Below are 22,848 nucleotides of genomic sequence, written 5' to 3'. Positions count from 1 at the left end.
CAGTTTATATGGCTTATTTCAAGTATATCTAGTAAACAGAAACAAATGTTTTAACATTTTTAGAACAGTTAAAAGAACCGATAATGGACTCATGTAGCCTATTATATTCAGGTGTATGTCCATAACAAATGGTCCTCAAATGTTTTAAAATTATTTGACATGTTCGTTTTGTGTTGGCTTAGTATTGGCTCTAATACTAAAACTGTTGCTCTTTTCCCTATCACAGATGTTGCGTTTATTACAACACTTGCCTTCCTGTGGAAAGTATCAGCCATCACTGTTGTCAGCTGTCTTCCCCTTTACATTTTGAAGTACTTGAAGCGCAAATTCTCACCACCAAGTTACTCCAAACTTTCGTCCTAGTTATGAACCTATGGCATTCCAGCAGTAACATGCCTCACGTTGCCTCGCTGTTTTCTAGTGACTTCAGCCTTATGAATGAGATAGCTACAGTGGGCCAAAGAGGAGAAGAGCACATAAGAAAGGCTTTTATATGTTTCCCAATGAGAGGACAATGTTATAACTGATAAAAGTCAGTAAGAAATGAATGAGATGAATATGTCCACCCTCATTTACATTCTGTTGTTCATTTATTTATGAGCATGGGATCCTGACATAGTCACTGGTTTATTTTATCTCCATATTACTCAAATACATAATCCTACAGTCCCACATTACCTTTAAACCTTACTTTATCTTTATAATTCCCTTGTATGCTGCTAATCCATTAATTTTGATAAATCTGCACTAGAAGATGTGTATATATAATCTAGTAGTATTACTACGAAGAGGAATGTTACTTATGCTTACATCATGTTACATCATGCTTCAGATAGAGAATACTGAATTATTATGCTTTAAAGGGTTTCCAAGTAGATACAGCCTTTCTTCCTTATATGCTAATATGCAGTGTAGTATACAATCCAGCAGTATCCCTTAGAAATAAAATGCTGGGATGATGGTACTTTATGTGTCTCAAAGCTATGATAAGGAAATTGATAGGTTGTATTTTCAGTAATAGGTTGTTAGGACACCTCCCTTAATCTGGACCTGTCACTTCTGGATAAAACCAGTATGAATTGTCAAAGGAAAACTGGTTCACCCGCACTTAACAAGCAGGGCTATAATGTGGGTCAAATTAAAATGAGGTATAATTTACCCAGATCTGTTGTTCGGTTCCAGAGACCCAATATTAGCCATCATTGCTGATATGTTAACTGTGGCTTTACGCAGTGGAGGTGGGACCCAGCATCCCTTCCCACAGAGTGCTCACATGGACAAAGGGTCCTCCATTAATATATATGAGGTGGGTGGACATATTGCCCAAAGCTGGCGATTAAGATACCAATAATAACGGTTCTATCTCTGGAACCGGACCACAGATCCTGGTAATTTATACCTCATTTTATTCTTGTTCACCTACACTATTACCCTGTGAATTGGATATAGTGCAGGTGAACAGACTGTCTGTTTCGCTGTAAAGGTATTCTATATGATTTGTCTAAAAAGTAGGGGGGAAAAAAGACTCCAATACCAGAATGCTTCTTAATATATGCTATGACAAACCAAAGTCTTTTGGAGCTATTCTGTATGTCATGTCTGTTATTATTCAAACATTTCTTATGCCAGAGGAAACTTTTGTTGTTAAAAACGTATTAATATATACTCCCAGGTAGTACTTTAGGAGACCTTTTTAGTAGGGATTGACCGATATCGAGTTTTTAGGGCCGATACTGTGACCTTTCAGGCCGATAGCCGATAACTTATACTGATATTCCGGTATAAGTTATCGGCTATTTCCACCAAACCCGGCCCCGCAGAAGCCGCTGAAGATCAATGATTTAAAGCGGGCGCTTTAAATCAATTAACTGCAGCAGCTTTTGCGGGGCCAGAGACTGCCAGCACCACCCGCTTCTCTCCCCCTGCCTGTCCTTGGGTCCTCCTTAATCCAACCACCGCTGCCACATTGCCTCCCCCATCCCCAATTTTATAATTACCTGTTCCCGTGGTCCGCGCTACTTCTGGCTCCGGCAGCGTCCTGATCTGTCACTGTGCGCACTGACAGTGACGTTGCTTTGAGGTTGTCACTCGTCATTGCATTGCGCAGTGCGCAGGACGCCGCAGGAGCCAGAAGTAGCGTGGACCCCGGGAACAGGTAATTATAAAACCAGGAATGGGGGAGGCAATGGGGCAGCGGCGGTCTCTGGCCGGGGAGGGACATTATCGGCATATCGGCAAGGTAATTACCAATGTCCAAAAGATAAGATAATGTCCAAAATCGTGAATATCGGCCAAACCGATAATCAGTCGATCCCTACTTTTTAGAAGCACATAAATAATAACGTTTATAGTTGGTTATTTCCTTACATAAATCTACATGGAAATGTTCTTCATATTGTAATATACACCAATAAGCCAAAATGTTAAAACCACCTGCCTAATATTGTGTAGGCCCCTTGTGTTGTTAAAAGAGTTTTGACAATTCAAGATATGACTAGATAGACTTCAAAAAACCTCCTGAGGATGTATTATGATATCTGGCACCAAGACATTTGCAGCATATCCATTACATCCTTTTCCAGGACATCCCATAGATTTGGATGCCAACTGAACACCCTTAAGTCTTTTGTAATGTTCCGCAGACCATTACTAATCATTACTTAACAATTATTGCAGTGTGGCAGGGAGAAAAACTGATGGAAGAGGTCACTGCTATTAGGGTTAATTTAAAATCCATGATAACCAATCTTTATCCACTTCACCTGTCTGTGGTTTTAATATTATGGCTAATGGATGTACATTACTGGCAAGTATATTGTTTGCCGATGTCTTAATAATTTCCAGTGCAAACTAAAAAAAAAAAGGAAAATCTTAACTAAGGTCATTATATGGGTTTAAGACTAATTCTAAACTATCAAATTAATAGTTGTGATAAAATTCAAAATAGACATGTCTGCTTTTATATTTAAGACCAAAAACATGACTCTATGGATTTTCAGGCACTACACTAAAGCCACTAACAGCAGAAGCATGGCTGCGCACAGTGCATTTACTCACACTGTTGAATATAGCTTTTTTCTTTAGGTTATAAAAGTGAAAGGTTTTTATCTTTTGACTTATTTAGAGATTGGATGCTTCTTAACCTGAGACCCCTGCTGATCCCTGTTGAAATGAAGGGGCTGTGACCTTTAGCATAAATTATAGATCTCCATAACTACATGCTATGTAGACGGCAGTTCCACTCAAGTCATTGTGGCTCTGCAGCCCCTTCATGCTAGCAACATAATATTGGCTCCGTGTCCTGAATAGAAGTCTATTAGAACATGTTACTAACACAGTGCACTGCTGCTTCATAACAGTGCATTATATGAGGTAGGGCTAGGCGGTATAACGGTTCATACCGAATACCGAAATTTTTGGGCTGTACGATATAAATTTTTCCCATACCGCAATACCGGTTTGGCCCCTCCCCCTTGGGAATGAATTATCAGCCCAGTGCTGTCCCCACATCGGGGAACTAATCATACGTGACCCGCCAGCGCTGTTCTGCTCCCCCCACCCCCAATTAATTATCAACCCAGCGGGGTACTACTCACATATGTCACCCGCAAACACTGGCCTCCTCCTCATTGTTGGGGGCCACCGGCGCTGGAGCTCACTGTACGCCGGTGGTCTCAAGCCAACGGCTGTCCGGGCATGCTGGGAGTAGTTTTGAAACAGCTGTAGGTCCGCAGGTTTGAGACCACTGCTGTACGCTGTATCCCTATGCCCGGGCTGTAAAAGATTAAGAAAATAAACTTTAACTTACCTACGTCGGCCATACGCTGGGGACGGGAACGTTGGACAGCCGTCAACCTATCACCGGCCGGAGTGATGTTCCGCCTCAGTCGGTGATAGGCTGAACCCACTGTCATGTAAGGAGCTCTGGCCGGCTTCTTACATGACATTGGGCTCAGCCTATCACTGGCCGGGGCGGGACATCGCTCCGGCCGGTGATAGGCTGACGGCTGTCCGACGTTCCCGTCCCCAGCGTAAGGCCGACGTAGGTGAGTTAAAGTTTATTTTCTTTATCTTTTGCAGCACGGGCATAGGGATACAGCATACAGCAGTGGTCTCAAACCTGCAGACCTCCAGCTGTTTCAAAACTACAACTCCCAGCATGCCCGGACAGCCGTTGGCTTGAGACCACCGGCGTACAGTGAGCTCCAGCGCCGGTGGCCCCCAACAATGAGGAGGAGGGCAGTGTTTGCGGGTGACATATGTGAGTAGTACCCCGCTGGGTTGATAATTAATTGGGGGGGGGGAGCAGAACAGCGCTGGCAGGTCACGTATGATTAGTTCCCCGATGTGGGGACAGCACTGGGGGGGGGGGGGAGCTGTTCTGCTCCCCCCCCCCCCAATTAATTATCAACCCAGCGGGGTACTACTCACATATGTCACCCGCAAACACTGCCGCCCTCCTCATTGTTGGGGGCCACCGGCGCTGGAGCTCACTGTACGCCGGTGGTCTCAAGCCAACGGCTGTCCGGGCATGCTGGGAGTTATAGTTTTGCAACATCTGGGGGTCCACAGGTTGGAGACCACTGGCGTACAGTTAGTTCCAGCGCCGGCGGCCCCCAACAAAGAGGAGTAGGGCAGTGCTTGCGGGTGACATATGTGAGTAGTACCCCACTGGGCTGATAATTAATTGGGGGGGGGGAGCAGAAGAGCGCTCGCGGGTCACATGATTTGGGGGGGGGGGAGCAGAAGAGCGCTCGCGGGTCACATGATTTGGGGTGGGGGGTGAAAGAAATACCGTTATATACCTTGGAACCTCCATAAGTTACAAAAATACCATGATACACATATTTGGTCATATCGCCCAGCTCTAATATGAAGGAAACTGTTCTCTGTCCTTTCTGCATATGTCTATACATGTAGCTGTCATGGAAGAGAGGAGCATCATTCTTCATACCTTGTATGTCTATGTAGACTGCCACAAGGCAAAATTCCCCAATAGTTATACCTTTGGTGCCTGATCTCTGCAGAAGATCCAAATGGCTGAAGAAGTGTTCATTTTTAGTGCTTTGTTTTTCTTTTCACCTTTTAATTTTGATGTCCATCTGACCATTCATGATTGTGCACGATCAGGTTATCTATAGAGATTGTCAGAATTACAAAAAACAATGTCAAATATCCACTGCCCCGCAGAGCTAAGCTGTACATTCCTCGTCATACACTGGATTTTGTCATGTTTACTTCCTTGCCTTGTAATTTGCTTACTTTGGTTACTCAGGAAAAAAAATGTAATGTACTATTTATTATTGGTATGTTTAAAAAATCCTTTATCTTCCTATTGGTTATTGCTATTCTTATTTCTCTCTGGTTTCTGTACTGTTCTGTATTATAATAGCAGGGTATCAGATCAAACTGAGCTGTGGCACTTGTACACATAAAGACCATCTCTTCTTGTCATAGATATGTCATTATGAGCTACACTTTCTGCCCATATATTTACATTTGCCTAAAAGATCCCTAGACAGGGCTGTAAAGCGACCACTAATATGATATGCTTTGCCAGTGTTACTCTTAATACTTGACTACTTATATCCCTGTGTCTGACCTGTACTAGGTGACATTCACTTGTAAATAAGTGTATCATTTTAAAATCCTGTGGGAACGTAATTGTTTTGTTCAAAATGTATTTTATTTGAAATACTGTATATCTTTGTTATAAAAGCAATAAAGTTTCTACAAAAGCTTTTTTTTTTTTTTTTGTAAGTTGCATATTGTTTTTTAATAAAGTACATTTTGTAAAACCTGACAGCCGGGAATAAAAAGAATAACAGTTTTGAGTTTGCCCACAAGATGGCAGTGTTGACACAAAAATTGTGTTTAAAGAAAGTGCTGTGTGGCTGTCATCCTTGTGTCCATTTATGAAATATTGTAGATTAACTATATTGTATATGTGTAATAAAGTACAAAATACTGACTTCTATAGCTATGTATGCTTCCACTTGATAAAACAGCTTATGCAGTGTTTTCATAGATGATTGTAAATCCATTTAATATACTTTTCGTTTTACAGGATAGACTGTTAACTAATATGATATTCATCTGATCACCAAAAATATCACATAACCCACTTTCTATTACAAGAAGATCAGCATTTTCCCTAATGTGTTTATCGATTAAAGACATTTCTGCAAGAGATCTGTTGCTGTGGAACTTTATAGAAAAGGTACAGATGCATATTTTTCCAAACATCATTGACTTCTGTGGGGAGAATATTAGAGATGAGCGAACTTACAGTAAGTTCGATTCGTCACGAACCTCTCCGCTCGGCAGTTGATGCCTTTTCCTGCGTAAATTAGTTCAGCCTTCAGGTGCTCCGGTAGGCTGGAAAAGGTGGATACAGTCCTAGGAAAGAGTCTCCTAGGACTGTATCCACTTTTTCCAGCCCACCGGAGCACCGGAAAGCTGAACAAATTTATGCAGGAAAAGTCATCAACTGCCGGGCGGAGAAGTTCGTGACGAATCGAATTTACTGTAAGTTTGCTCATCTCTAGAGAATATGTTAGATCATATTACATTATTAGGCATTGCAAACATATAAAGTGTGAATGAGTATGTGAATTAAACATTGCTTCTGTATTCAGCCCTGGTCCTGCTCACAATGAATAAATGGCTTAGTCAGTCCTATATGAGATAAATACATCACAGATCTCTGCTCTCATACTTTGCTACAATATATGAGTGCCCAGGAATGTGCACAACAATAACAATTCTAAACTACCGTACTTTTATTTTCAATTTGGTATAAAAAATACATGTACGGAGCAGCCATTGTCTATGCTCCCCAATGGTCATAACTATTCCACCTGCTCATCTTCAGGCACCTGTAGCCAGTGTGAAACCCATTACATAGGATGGGGATTAAAGATATGTCACCAAATTTTTTTTTTTTTTTTTTTAAGAGGTTAAATAATGTTTTTACAGGTTAAAAATGTTTTACTTGTCCCAAAATATGAAAAATTTTATAATTATTTGTCATATTTCCCACTGTTGACCAGCAGAGGGAGCTAACATGAGGAATCTGGGGAAGGCAAGCAACTTGTGAATGCACTGCTGAAAATCTGGTCTCGCTTGTCTACCTTCCCCTTTGTCTGTGTGCATGAGAAGGGGGGAGGGGGTTTTTGTAGTTTTTTCAGGTCCACTGTGTGCATCATTTTGTCGGTGTCTAAAAAGTGGTAAAGAACTGACAACTGGATGTCACCTCCAGAGCTGAGTCATTGCAGACTAAGAATATGTTCACACTACGGAATATCCACACAGAGAATCTCTGTGCGGACATCCTCTAAACTGCACAGGAAAGCGCCATCTGATGGACAGTTATGCATTTTGTGTGGAGTCTGCAGAAAGAAAGAACATGTTCATTCTTTCTGCGGATGCGGAAAACGGAATTCCCATGCTGGAAGCATCCACCACAGAAATTCAGATGTGTGAACATAGCCTAAGACATGATGTAAAAGCAGAATAGTGAGTGCAGCTCTTGAAGTGACAAGGGATAACATAACCTCATAATAGGATAACCTGATAGCATTATATAACAGCAGAATAACAAGTACAGCTCTGGAGGTGACTGGAGGATAGGAGGGTGTGGTCACTAGATGTGTCTGTGTGTGTTGCTGAGACTCCAGACTTCCAGAAGGAGAGAGGCTGATTTTTCCGCCTGCCTTCTCAGGAAGGGGGCATCTTCTTGGGAGAGCCATCAGCATGGATCCCTTGACCTCCACTCCCTGGTCAAGGCCGGCAGGGGGGTGTAGAGGGAAAGCTACTACTGCCCCGACTGGAGGAGTAAGAAGATGTGGCAGGGTACACAGCGATGTAGGATTCGCTGTAACCTGTGCGGTGACCTTGGTCACCCGTTTAGCCAGTGTCCCTGCTCTATCTCCAATGCTGTGACCAACGCGGGATGGGGACAGCCATGAGGTTGCCTCATCTGGAGTGGTGACCAGCAGAGGAGAAGGGGCACTAGAGCCAGTGAAGAAAGTTAAGATCAAGAGCCCCTCTAAGATTAGGAGGAAGGAGAGGGGCAGAAGGAGCAGGGATCTTGAAAGTTCCCTGGTGGAAGGTGTAGTCCGGGATCCTGCTCAGGACGCTGGCTCAGAGAAGACAGCTGAGGTTCTAGAGGACGCCGAGTTAGATGAAGAGATAAGGAGGAGGCAAATAGGGCCATTTCCTCAAACACCTCTCAATATGAAAGTTTAGATGAGGAAGATGGGTAAGGGCAAGAGGAAAAACAAAAGTGAGGCAGGGCCAGAGGAGACCCAGAGCATCATCTTCCTCCTCTGGTGTTACGGGCCAAGTGCCTAGAGAAAGCCTGACCAACCCCCCTCTGATCGTTCTATCCAATAGGTATCGGGGTCTTGGTTCAGAGGCGGAGGAACCTCCTGAGCCTGTTCCTTCTGAGGTAGCTTCCTTGGGAGGGCAGGTGACCCCTGGGTCAGGAGATGAGGATCGTGGGATGGATATATCAGCATCCTTAGAGTTGTAAAAAGAAGGAAAGGGGATCCTCTTCTGAAGGGGAAGTGGGGGAAGAAGAGTAAAGGGGATAGACCATCCAACTCAATCACTCAAGATGGCGGCATTCACCCCATTGACGCTGGCATCCATTAACTGTGCCAGCATTATGTATGATATGGCTGGATTCACAGCCTTTGATTTTCTCGACTGAGTTGAAGCTGACATTTTGTATTTGCAAGAGACCAGGTTGCCAAATCTAGCCTCTCAAGTGAAAGCCAAAAGAGAGTGGAGGCGAGGGCCTTCATACTTCTCTCTTGGGGCTGAGCCATATAGTGGTGTGGCAGTCCATTTTACCGCTCCTGTTGAATGCAGACAAGTTATCGAGTTGGAAATGGGGAGGTGCCTGATCTTAGATGTCCTCATAAGGGGGCAAGAGCTCCGGCTCATTAACATCTATGCCCCACAAACTAAGAGGGACTGTAAAAGCCTCTTTATTAGGATCAAGCCCTTCCTTTTTACGAGTCGGCAGGTGATCTTTGGTGGAGACTTCAATAATGTCACAAGGTCTCAAGATAGGAGAGGTGCCAAAGACAAGCTGGCTTATGATAGTGTGGCACTGAATAGCATAGTTAGGGAAGCTTGCCTAGAGGATGCCCACATCCGGAGCCCCTTGGGCCACACGGGTTTCACCTTTCATCTAGGTTATACAGGTTTTATTTGAAGGAGGAAGCTGTCTCTTCCACAGTGTCCATTGTTGAGGTGGAGTTCTCCAACCACTGTATGATTTTGTTTTCCTTGAATGTTTCAGAACCCCCCCCACAATGGGAAAGGGCTACTGGAGGCTGCATTTGTCCCTCCTGGAGGTAGCAAAAGTGAGACAGTTCTTTGAGGATTTTCTTCAGAGTCAGTTACCTTTACTGGGCTAATGTAGCAGTAAGACAGTGGTGGAAGATATTCAAGAAGCAGGTTGCAGGGTTCTTCCGCCAGCTCTCGAGCCTCATGTCCCTGAACAGGTATCGCTTGTATCAGGGTCTGAGGAGGAAACTCGAGCTTCATGTCTCGACTGGAGGTAGCCGAGAGAATATCTCCAGAGTGAAGTCCTTGCTAATGAGGTGTCAGTATGACAGACACGCATCTTTGGTTTTGGAGAGGGATTTCAGGAGGTACCGCTCCTGTAAGATGTCAGTGAATAATATGATCATGGCAGGACTGGTCGACAATACAGGATCTTTCAAGCAGTCTAGATCAGAGATCTTGGAGATCGTCAGATCCTTTTACTCGCACATCTTGGGAAGGAAGGATATAGATTGAGATTTTCTGACTTAAACCATTCCTGAGCCAGGGGTAGACCCCTCTCTTGATGTTTTGGCAGAAGAAATCGAGGAAGAGGAAGTGAGACTGGCGATTGAGGGGCTTGCCCCTAAGAAGTCTCCAGATCCGGATGGCTTAACATCCAAGTGGTATAGGACCTTTAAGGAGTTTTTAGCTCCCCTCCTGACTGAGGTATTTAATGAGTGTCGCTCCTCGGGCATTCTGCCAAAGTCAATGAGGAGGTCAGCCATGATTCTTCTCTCAAAGGGTAAAGATCCGAGCCGTATTGAGAATTGGAGACCCATAGTTCTTCTCAGAGTTTGCACTCCGGCTCCTTTTGGGTGCCCAGCACTGCTCTGTTCCACGCCGAAGCACCTTAAGTGCTGTCCTTAGTGTTAGGGAGGCAGTGGAGCGGAGTAGTGCAGGTCTCTGGAAGGGGTACTGTCTGTCCCTGGATCAGGCCAAAGCATTTGATCTGGTGAACCACGAGTACCTCTGGTCTGTCCTTCTGAGATATGGCTTACTGAGTACTTTTGTTAATTGGCTGAAGATCATGTATGAAGGGGCAGAGAGTTTCCCGCTGGTGAATGGGTGGTCTGGCGGCTCTTTTGAAGTGGGGTCCGGAGTCTGTCAGGGTTGTCCTTTTAGCCCAGTTCTATACGTGTTCGCAATCGATTCCTTCATCCAGAGGGTAGATTGTAGGCCGTTGGTGGGAGTCGGGATGAGTCTGGTGGAGCTGGATGTCTCCCAGAGAGTGGTGGCATACACTGATGATGTCACTACAGTGGTCCCTCAACATACGATCGTAATTTGTTCCAAATGAACGATCGTTTGTTGAAACCATCGTATGTTGAGGGATCCGTGCAATGAAAAGTATAGGACAGTGGTCTCCAACCTGCGGACCTCCAGATGTTGCAAAACTACAACTCCCAGCATGCCCGGACAACCAACGGCTGTCTGGGCATGCTGGGAGTTGTAGTTTTGTAACATCTGGAGGTCCGCAGGTTGAAGACCACTGGTATAGGAGGTTATACAATACAGTACTCATCTGTCCCTGCTGCTCACCGCTGCCCTGGATGTCCCCCTCCATTGCTGTCGCCGCGTCCCCGGACCGTCTCTGCTGCGTCTCTTCATCGCCGTCATCACGTCGCTGCACACGCGCTCCTATTGTATGATGGGACGGCGTGCGTGGTGACGTGATGAACGACGATGGAGAGGACGGGCCGGAGCACCGGTACAGGTGAGTGACACCCACCGGACCACACGAGGCACCTTAAACGGCTATCCGGCAGCAGCTGAAGCAGTCTGCACTGCCGGATAGCCGTTTTTGCGAAGGCCCCGACATTAAAAAGCATTGTATGTTGATGCTGCCTTCAACATTCGATGGCCTCTGAGAGGCCATTGCATGTTGAAATTATCGTGTGTCGAGGCCATCGTAGGTCAGGGGGGGTCACTGTATTTTCGTCGAGAGAGAGGGGAGGTCGACGTGGTGATGTCGGAGGTGGATCGCTACTCGGAGGCATCCAGGTCTAAGATCAACCAGGATAAGTGTTAAAGTCTGGGAGGGGGGATCCCACGTTTGATCTACCGGACACCCTTCCAGGGCCCCAAGAGTCAGCAAAAGTTTTAGGCATCACATTCGGCCAGGATGATTATCCCACCAAAAACTGGGATGTAAGCTCCAGGATGCCACTCAGAAGTTGAACCAGTGGAAGGGTTGGTCTTTGACCCTCAGGGAAAGGATACACCTGATCAAATCGTATCTGCTCCCCTTGTTTATCTATCTGGGCAGCGTATGTATCTTGCCAGAGGCTTAGTACACTAGGATCTACAGCCTGATTTTCCAACTGTTATGGGGGAACAGATTGAACCTAGTCAAGAGGGAGGTTACGTACTGCACGAGGAGACTAGGGGGTTTATCTATGGTAAACCCTGTGGTGTTCTTAATGAACACCTTCATGAAAGCTAACATCTCAATAGGAATAGAAGAGAGGAGCGCAAGTGAAGGACCTCCATACACCTCATGGATATTTTCCGGCTTACGCTACCTCGGCTCTGAAGGTGATATGTCTGGTAGTGTGGGAGATCAGGATCCAGTCAATGCAGTTTCACAAACGGGTTCTGTTGACCCACTTCCAGAAGCCTCTGGTGCTAAGTCCCAGGTCAGATTCTGAGGGTTGGTTTAAGTCTTTTGAACTCGGTATGGATCCCCCAGAAGTTTTGGGACTTGGCCTGGCGCTGTTTTCAGGGAAAGCTATGTGTAAGGGACAACCTGAAGTGTAGGAGCTCCGCTGAGCGGGGATGTCCCCGAGAGGAGTGCGGGCCCACGCTGGAGAGCATGGATAATTTCCTGCTTCATTGTTGCTTTAATATAGGGGTTTACAACAGGGGGGGGGGGGGGGGCGCTTCCATCGGCTGGAGTCAACTTGCTGAGCTTTCTTATCCAGAGTGGGCGTATGGAGCATTCAAGAACCTGGGTGGCCGTGATTGGGGCACTTTATTCTTAGTTAGCTTAGTGGTTAGGTACCACACGTGGAATGCACGGTGTCTAGTATCTACACAGCGGAAAGTCCTCTCCAAGGTGGAGGTCTGTAGGAACATCACCGGTGACCTCGGGAAGATCAGGTCATTAGAGTGTGGCAGATTGAGTACAAGTAGGGCCTCTCTCCTGTGGAGAGGGTTTTCATTTGATGTGCCCTAGTTTCTGTACCCTTTGGGTGAGGCACTTTAATTCTGGTTTGGGATAGAGGGGTAGGGTCAGTGAGTAGGGACAGCTTAAACTTTAGGGGCAGCATTAGTGTGAGCCTAGGGAAAGTAGGAGAAGGATAGGTTTTAAAAATTATTTGGTATCTGGTCTGCCATACTCTGATCCCAGGGGAGGGCTGGTGCATGTCACCTTTAGCTTTTTGTTTTGTTTTAGGGAAATCAGTGTATGAATTGCTTGCAGGTAACTGGGCCTTGGAATGGTTATGTTATGCGTATAGTAATGTAGTTATGTGTATAGTTATGTAGATATGTTTATAGTTTTGTAGTTAAGTTATTAAGTTATTAAGTTTATAGTATGTGTTTATGTAATTATGTGGTAAACTTTTTGGTGACATGGCTGATTAGGCCTTGCCATTAATTTCTTGTATATATGTATATAGGGGGCTACAGAATATGTTGGGTGGGGGAATGGGGGGATAAAGGCTTTATTGGGGACCTTAGGTGAGCTGGGTGGAGCCATTTATGAACAATATTGGACTCCATGATGCCTGGCTCCTGACATGGTTTATGGGAGTTTGGACTGGACTGTACATTTATACACTCTCATGGCCAGAGGGTGGTGGAGGGGCTTTGGGACTAGATAATGAAAGTATGAGTTGTTATTGTAATTCATTTAACTTTATTTCTGTATATTTATGCTTACTTATGTTTATTTACCTTTCGTTTTAGTTAAGGCACCCAGATCTATTTGCTTTGGGAAGGATTATGTTGAGGTGGGACTTTATATATATTGTAAGGATTTCTCCCTTGGGATAGCTCTGGGATCGTCCTTGACACTGCCACAGGACACGTTTCTACTTCATTCAGCAGGCAAACAACAGTTCTTTATGCAAGTCTGGCCCCTCCCCAGCTTTATTAGACAGGTTGCAGGATAAATAAAAACATAAGACAGGAACAAACAAAACCATAGACCATCTACTCACTAACTAAACAATCCAGTGTGCCCTGACTATCAACTGGTGGGCTTTTCAATCTTACCAGATTCTGGTTGAATCTTCACAAACTGTATTATGTCCGGAATGACTGGATACAGCCTGGCGACAGTCCAAATCCACAAACAATGGGATTCCACCCACCATCAACTCACGCATCCTCACATCCATCTTTTCTTGCCTCCTGGCCAGAGGATCATCAGGTGCAAAAACATCCTCTTGCTGAACTGCAGTCAAGTTAATAAAGGTACTCACCATAGCATCCTTCTTGGTTAATGGTGAAGGGGGGATATGGATAGGCATGAGTGAGTGTAGAATCGGCTGGTGGGGAGGGTAAGGATGGGCATGAGTGAGTGTGGAATCAGCTAATGGTGGGGGGTCAGGATGGGCATGAGCGAGTGTGGAATCAGCTAATGGTGGGGGTATGGATAGGCATGAGTAAGTGTGGAATCGGCTGGTGGGGAGGTAAGGATGGGCATGAGTGAGTGTGGAATCAGCTAATGGTGGGGGGGTATGGATAGGCATCAGTGAGTGTGGAATCAGCTGGTAGGGAGTTAAGGATGGGCATGAGTGAATGTGGAATTAGCTGGTGGGGGAGATGGAAAAAATAAATAAAAAAATGTATGTGTAAGTGTATTCTGTAATGCATCTACTGCCTGTTAGTCAATATCTTCATTATGTCCGGGTATGGACGGCTTTTATTTTCTATTGACGGGCATGGCAAAGTTTCTGTTTTGTGTAACTGGTGTAGGTTTGGTATGATGTATGTTGTTGGGGTACACATATTATTTAATTAGTTATTATTGATAAGCAAATAATGATTATATATACTGTACATGTGTCTATGTAGTTAGTTTTAGTTGAAACTGGACTGGCTGGTAAAAGGTCTTTTAGTTTTTGGTACAATGACAATGTCTTATTTTGTTAAATTTTTATGGCAAATGTTAGCTAAGTTTATGTTATATCAATGCAAGTAGATGTAAAGAAAAACATGTAGCGACTCCCCGTCTTCAGTGACCGCTTTATTGCGGAGATCCGTCTCTGTTACAACAGCTGGAAACACTCGTGGCATGTAGGGATCAGAGAGATGTGCAGGGGAGTGGGGTCCAAACGACAGAACAGTTTCACGTCATCCGACGCTTCATCCGGTCTGGACAGGTGAGGAGGTGTGGGGTACGTTCTCCTCCAGGGGAAGGGGAGAGAAAAACGGACTCACAATAAGGTGTGAATACATACTGAATTAAGTGGGAACAAATACACCAAACCTACACCTCTAAAAACAAAACTGACATGCAACTTATAACCAGGGAGATAGATCGTGATGGTCATTCAATCCAAGAGCGCCTAGCGCTTCAAGTTTATTGATCCATATAATTTCTCTTTTCATTAAGATCTTGTCACGATCTATGCCCTGGCCACTAGACATAAATCTTTCAATCCCTGCAAAACGTAATTGCTCGGAGTTATTATTTTGGACTTCTCTTGTGTTTTATGAGTTTAGGTGCGCCCTTTGCTGTTTTTAAACTGTAGGTATGCTCTTTTATCCGCTTGCAGTGGTTGCGTTTCGTCTATCCGACATAGAAAAAAACACATGGGCAAACGAGGCAATATACCACGTGTGTACTGCGGCAAGTAATGAATTGTCGGACCTGGATGACGAAACTGTTGCTGCTGCAGATTAAGTTTGCATATTGAACAATTTTTGCATGCAAAATTGCCATTGGGAGCACTCTTATTTAACCAATCACTACCTTTTTTGTTTTTCGAATTTGTTTGTTTAGATAGCCACCTATAGTTATGTTACGTCTGTATGTTATAATGGGGCGATTTTTCGCTGTGTCCTGAATATCAGGATCTGCCTCCAGAAGGTACCAGTGGTTATGGATAGTTCTATTAATGATCTTATTGAGGGGGGAGTTATGGAAACTAAAGACAAAACGATTCACCTTATGCTCCTGCAATTTAGACTTATTTTTAGTAATTTCTGTTCTCGATTTTTGTTGTACCCTTCTATATGCTTTTTCTATCACTGGTAGGGGATAGGCTCTGTCTGACAGTCGCTGCTTTAATTCCTCCGCTTGGCTCTGATAATGGGATTCTTCAGTATTGATCCTCTTCAAGCGGAGGAATTGGCTATCAGTAATCCGATTTTGGACATGCTGGGGGTGGGAACTCTGGTAATGTAACAGGGAGTTTTGTGCAATATCTTTCTTGTAACCTGTGGTTTTTATTGTATTCTCTTCTATCCAGATATGGACATCCAAAAAATCCAAAGTTTGGTCGTCAAACTGGTAAGTGAAGAGCATATTCTGCCTATTCTCATTATTGATGTATTGTACAAATTGATGAAACAGATCGGCCGATCCGTCCCAGACGATGAACACGTCGTCTACATACCTTAAATAAAGTTTAATGTTGGAAATATAAGGATTCTTGGAAAAGTAGATGAGTTTGCTTTCTAACATTGCTAAAAAGATGTTTGTGTATGTGCAAGAGACTGGGGTACCCATCGCGGGGTACCCAAGTTTATGTTATAAGTATTACTAATTATGTCTGCTATGTTTTAAATTTTTTATAATAAAAAGAGTTGAAGGATAAGACGTGATGTAACTGTAGAATATTTACTGCAGTTTGGAGGTGAATGGAGGATAAGAAGTTATATAACAGAAGAATAACGAGTTCAGCTTTGGAGGTGACTAGAGGATAAGACGTTATATAATAGCAGAATAGTGAGTACAGCTTTGGAGGTGACTGGAGGATAAGACCTGATGTAACCGTAGAATACTGATTGCAGCTTTGGAAGTGAATGGAGGATAAGGCGTTATATAACAGAATAGCGAGTTCAGCTGTGGAGGTGACTAGAGGATAAGACGTGATGTAACCGTAGAATATTGACTGCAGCTTTGAAGGTGACTGTAGGATAAGACATTATATAACAGAAGAATAGCGAGTTCAGCTTTGGAGGTGACTAGAGGATGAGACGTTATATAACAGCAGAATAGTGAGTACAGCTTTGGAGGCGACTGGAGGATAAGACGTGATGTAACCGTAGAATACGGACTGCAACTTTGGAGGGGAATGGAAGATAAGGAGTTATATAACAGCAGAATAGTGACTAAAGCTTTTGGGGGTGACTAAAGGATGAGATGTGATCTAACATTAGAATACTGACTGCAGCTTTGGAGGTTACTGGAGGATAAAACATTATAGAACAGATCATGTGCCATTCAGAAGCCTGGGACAGCTGTTCGGGATTGTCAGACTTTGTAATCAATACAGGGTTATGACTTATTAGACAGTCCAAGTGTCACACACAGCTTTGACACAGCCTTCTCAGACCTGCAGCGTCCCTCGTGTAAATCTCCCTTCAGCATGGGGTCCGACCTTATACCACATTCCCTGTCCCTTCTCATAGCGGTAGTTCACGGCCGGGCCTGTCATGTGATCTGGTACTCGTCATGCAGACAGTCAGAAGCGCTGTGCTGCAGACACCAGCTGTGGGGCCGACCTGAACTCCCCCTCCTCCCTTCTCAGCTGATACTCCGCACTCCCACCGACTGAAAGCAAGAGAGAGGCGCAGAATCCAGGTCCGGAGGCAGGGAGGCTGCGGTTGCCGGTACTGTCAGGAGGATGGATGGTAGGAGCTCAGCCGGTATATAGGAGAGCCAGCAGGTGAGAATGAAAATAGTTCTAGAAGCATCCGCTGGTGCTTTACAGTGGAGGCTTCCTGACTTCACCAACATGGCGCTGGCCCCTCTTTTGTCGCTGTGTTCTGCGCATGACCGACATGCGCAGAACACCGCATTCTAGTCTCTAATGCTCTTTAATGAGGTGGTCGGCGTCTTCTAGTTCCTATGGCCAGTGAATGCCGTAGAGCATCTGTGATGGTGTCGTTAAGTGACGTCATCACAAATGCTCTTGGTAATGGCAGTCCCCTATGCAAATAATAAAGATGAATAAAATCTATATTTATAAAACTCAATGGCCCTCATTTATTAAGAGTGTTGTGTAGGTTTCTTTGTGGGTTTTTATTCCCTACAATTTATTTTCCACAGTATTTACTAAGGTTTCCCAACATTTTCCACTTTCCCTACACTTTGCTTTTTTTTTTTTTTTTTTACACATGCTCTGTTTTGTCTGGTTTTCCTCAGCTCAAATCCACCACATTTTATGTGGAAACCTTAGTAAATATGTTGTGTTTTTCTGAAAATGTCGTGAACATGCCCCTTTTTGGAGACCACACACCCTGTTCCTGCTGGCCACGCCCCTTTTTGGGTTTTCTTAGCAAAATGGAGAGTTAGTCAGGTTTTTTTCAAGTCTGGCGCAAATTCTGGCGCAGACAGAATTTCTGGCGCAATTCGACATAATCTGGCACACAACCCGACAAAACATGTCGGGTTTGCAATAGTAAATGAGGGCCAATGTGTATGTGGGTATGTTCCAGCATCATGTCCAAACAGCCAAAGATATTAACATGAAACTTGGCACACATGTTACTTATATGTCAACAACAAACATAGGATAGGGGATTTAACCCTTACTCACCCCCTTTTGCCAGGGTCGGGGTTTTTGTTTAAAGTCCCATACAAGTCTATGGGAAATATATGTTACTGCATAACTTCCAAACGGCTGGAGATGTTTCGATAATACTTGATCACATGTTACTTATATGTCTACTTAAAATATAAAATAGTTAATTTAACCCTTAACTACCCCCATTTGTAAGGGTCAGGGTTTTTGTTTAAAGTCCCATGCAAATCAATGGGAAATGTGTGTTCCCACATAACTTCCATACGGCTGGAGATATTTCAATAATACCTGGTACACATATTACTTATATGTCAAATAAAAGATATGATAGTTAAATTTACCCTTACCTACACCCTTATATAAAAGATGGTTTTTTGTTTCAAGTCCCATGCCAGTATATGGGACTATCAGTACCTTACTTCACAAGCTCCACTCTGCATCTCCTGGTGAATGTGTTAATCCGGCTTGGAAGCCACACCCCATCTCACAAAGACCCGCCCCCATTTTAAGCCCCACCCCCTTCTATTATCTACCTTTTTTGTGCATAGGTCTGACATCGGCAAATCACGCCCAGTCCCACAAAGCCACTTCCCCTTCTATTTTCAGGTTACAATATCTTCATCACAAATCAGTCCTACCTGGGGACAGGATATGAGGATGGAACATAAGGTCGGGATATGAGGACGGTCTTTGAGGATGGGATATAAGGATGGTATAGGAGGTCGGGATATGAGGACAGGATAGGAGGACTGGATAGGAGGACGGGATAGGTCAGGATATGAGGATGGGATATGGGGTTGGGATATAACAACAATATATGAGGACGGGATATGAAGTCAAAAGCTTTCTCCTTTGTTGATTTTCCTCCCCAACAAGGATTAGAAAGGAAAAACAGGACAACGCCGGGTACTCAGCTAGTGTTAAATAAATGAAATATACACCAAACACGCAAATTAACTAAACTTATTTATATAACAATGTCATTAATATATAAAAAAAAAAAGTGATAGTTTCCCTTTAAAGTGTATTGGAATCTGCAAAATGAGGTGAAGTGAGGATGAAAAAAAAACTTTATACAAACATTGATCGGCCACTTTATTAGAAACACCTACCTCTGACCATTGGCGCTTCCCTGTATAAAAATGACACGCATGACTGCAGCATAAAGGAGTTCTCTTAGCTTCTCTGATCTTCACAGTCCCCAGATATTGATCCTTTACAACATTTCTAGGATAAGGTAAAATTTGGTGCTGTTTAGAGCATGTCAGTATCTCCATCTAATCTAGGACAACTGTGAGATGCTGCCCTATCCGCATAGGCCAATATTCCTGCAGAACAAAAAACATCTAGTAGAATCTATGCCACAATTAATTACTGTAGTTATGAAAGTTAAATAAGGTCCAATGTTCTACATGGCAACTATTTACCCTATGGCAGGACACTTTTAGCAGTAACATTCACCATTCTACAAGGGTTGTATAGTCATGGATTGGTTCCAAGAACATTAGGAAGTTTTCTTTGCTTCTCTCGCTTTCACAGTCCACAGATATTAAAGGGGTATTCTTTTTTTTTCCAACTATCAACTGGTGCCAGAAAGTTACAGATTTGTAAATTACTTTTATTTAAAATATTAATCCTTCCAGTACTTATCAGCTGCTGTATGCTCCACAGGAAGTTCTTTTCTTTTTTAATTTATTTTCTGTCTGGCCACAATGCTCCATGCTGACACCTCTGTCCATGCCAGGAACTGTCCAGAGCAGGATAGGTTTGCTATGAGGATTTGCTCCTGCTCTGGACAGTTCCTGACATGGACAGAGGTGTCAGCAGAGATCACTGTGGCCAAACAGAAAATAAATTCAAAAAGAAAAGAACTTCCTGTGGAGCGTACAGCAGCTGATAAGTACTGAAAGGATTAAGATGTTTTAATAAAAGTAATTTACAAATCTGTTTTACTTTCTGGCACCAGTTAATAAAAAAAAAATTGTTTTCCATTAGAGTACCCCCTTAATCCTATAAAGTGTCTTGTGGACAAGTTCCGGCTGTCAGTTCCTCTATCTTATTTGCAGCAACAATGAGAAGAAATCCTATCCTCATTGACCAATATTCCTGCTGAATGGTTACAACACCTAGTGGAATCAATGCCACAACTGCTGCGGTTCTGAAGATCAAGTGAGGTCCAATGCGCTACTAGATCGGTGTCTATAATTAAGTGGCCATTCAGTCCAAGTGGATGAACAAGAAAGTTGAAATGATTTAATTTTTCATGTAAAATTTATTGTCTTGCTCTCAATCTTTTAGCTTGGCTCATATCCTGCTAGAGGTGAAAGGTCACCTGTATTTTTCTGTCCCTCTCAGTGGGAGCTGTTCAGATGACCTTTCTCCACCTGTAAATGTCAATAAGTAGATTACCATTCTCCAGACGTTTTCAAGAGCAGGTGATATACTAGCATAAGCAAATATGATTTATCTTTTTAGAAGAGAAACTCTTGCATGACGAGAACTGTAGCAGCAGCTTTTTCTCTTTGCCTTGGAACAAAAGGCCATTAGACAGAGACAAACAATGTCACTAACTGTAGTTGTACGTGCGTGGCACCAGTCTGTCATGAAGAGAACCGGACATACGTAATTCTGCTGTGCTGCAACTATGCATTAAACCACAACTTGTACCTTCTTAGCAATCTATATGCAAACAATATACGCCTCCAAAAATCAATACTTTGTGTAAGTACAATGAAGGTTTCCTCAATATTTTGCTCCTACTGTACTTCAAGGGGCTAAAAAATCACTTATATAATATACTCATTGTGGGACATTTATCAATGTTGTTGTGAGGTAAAAATCATTTAAACCATGTCGTTTCTATGTTTTGCATGTCTGTGCAAAATTTATCAACCATGCACAAGCTTGTTGATAAATTTTGCTCATAGTAATTCCTTCATGTTTCTACCGTCTGACACATTGGTACGTGAACTCCTCGGTGTTCTATATTTGCACAAAACTGTTGCCTTTGCGTAAAGTTGTAATATTTAAACAAAAAATGCACTTTTAGTAAATTAGTGTGTAAAGCATTTTTCTTCCTACGGTACACGAGCACGTAGAGAACATCGAAAAATATTCTATCAAAAATGATGCACAGAAAAGATTCAAAGAAAGTCACTCCTACCAAATGTAATGTCCAAACATGATGTAACCCTAACCTTATAGGGTCCAGCCTGTTTTAAGTCATAGAAATTTACTTAGTCTTGGAACACTTGTAGCAATCTTTAGAGGTTACCAATATTAGCCTTTTAGATTCATGATGTATACAAAAATTTTTTAATTGCAATTTCCTTTATAAATATCTGAATCTGATGCCAGAAAAGTCTAAAGTAGTAAAAAAGGAAAACCAGATCATCTTGTGACAATCCAGTCAATGGAGGAGTCTTCTAATGGGTCTGCAGGAGATAAAACATTCACTATATATTATGTTAACCTTTTCTAAATTTTCTACATTCACAACCATATCAAGTACTATCTGCAATGACACCAAAGATATTTTATCAATAAGGCTAAGTTTTTATAAAACATTAGAGTCTCCATAAAGTATTCCTTTTTGTACTTAAAATATATAGGCCAACATTTAGCATGGTCTTTAGACTGTTTTTTGTGTCTAAAAAAAAGTGCAGGCAGAGTTTATTTGCGCCTTTTTTGGGCCTTTTGGTTTAGACATTTCTGCTGATTTTGGGTTGCAATCCACTGATTTTGGCAATACACATGATATGGAAGGGTTATGAACTGCTCCTTTTTGTGAAAAGGCGCAAAGCCACTGAAAGGTCTTTAAATGACACCAGCCCAGATTTAGCTTAACTTTATGATGTATGTGAAGAGTAAAATTTCACAAAATACATACCTGTACAAAATGTATTAAATGCTCTGCGACCATTTAATAAATGTGGTGCTCCTACACATTACCAGCACACACAAAAGAGGTGTAGTAAAATGCTTCACTTACACCTACAATGATAAATGCCCCCATAGTCTATAACACCTCAGAAAACACTTTATTTCTACCCATTGAATGAAATAGTGACCACAAGAGGGAGCTAGTCTTTGTAATGGTTTTCACTTAACAACAGTATGTAGACTACTGTGAAGTTTTCTGCGGTTGTCTAAATAAATATGAAATGATTTAAGGTGGTCATATACATAATGAGGGACATTTACTAAGGGGTTTAGTCATTTTTTTTCTTACTATGTTTGTCGCTAAATTGTCGCTTTTGCGACTACGCTATTTTTTGTGGGACTTTCTCTCGGAAGAGCTAGAAGAGCAAATTTGTTTTTCCCGCTTGATTTAAGCTAGTTTGGATTTTTAACTTGCAGTGGTCACGAATTTATTAACTGCGACAGTCGCAAAGGCTAAAAAACTTGACTAAATGTACCCCACCAAAGTTTTGGATTACTAAACGGAACTATGTAAGCAAAGAATAGGCCATTAGTCGTTATGCATGTTTTTAAACAAAAATTTAGTTTATTTTTCAAATTTCAACACATATGTATAGTTTGAAATAATCTGCTATCAGAAACTCTTAAATAAAGGTGATTTTACCTTTTTTTTTCTCCTTTTTGGTTCATTGCTTTTTTTGATTTAAGGAAAACTTAAAACATCAGGGTCAATACTTTTCGAATCCAACATCCTCTTTGGGTATGCTTTTGTTTAAATTACAGCAGTTTCCCGTAGAGGGAATGGGCATTGAAATCTTATGTGTTTCAAAAATAGCAAAATTGGAATATCTGCAAATTGGTGGGCTATAAAGTAACAAAACTC

The 22,848-nt window shown here is 42.7% G+C and overlaps 1 protein-coding gene across 2 annotated transcripts in view; it reads left to right on the top strand.

Annotated features, from left to right (window-relative positions):
• Positions 1-1,513, top strand: part of ATP9B (ATPase phospholipid transporting 9B (putative)) — a 323,289-nt gene extending 321,776 nt beyond the window's left edge. For both annotated transcript variants that reach the window (XM_056521396.1, XM_056521395.1), the window contains one exon: positions 227-1,513. In XM_056521396.1, the coding sequence (XP_056377371.1) occupies positions 227-363 (137 nt within the window). In that variant the 3' untranslated portion in view covers positions 364-1,513. The remainder of the gene's footprint in view (positions 1-226) is intronic.
• The last annotated feature ends 21,335 nt before the right edge of the window (positions 1,514-22,848 follow it).

Source organism: Hyla sarda, chromosome 5 (assembly GCF_029499605.1).
Source record: "Hyla sarda isolate aHylSar1 chromosome 5, aHylSar1.hap1, whole genome shotgun sequence".
Lineage (NCBI taxonomy): Eukaryota > Metazoa > Chordata > Amphibia > Anura > Hylidae > Hyla > Hyla sarda.
Note: the sequence above shows the minus strand (reverse complement) of the source record. Positions and strands in the feature narration are given on the sequence as shown.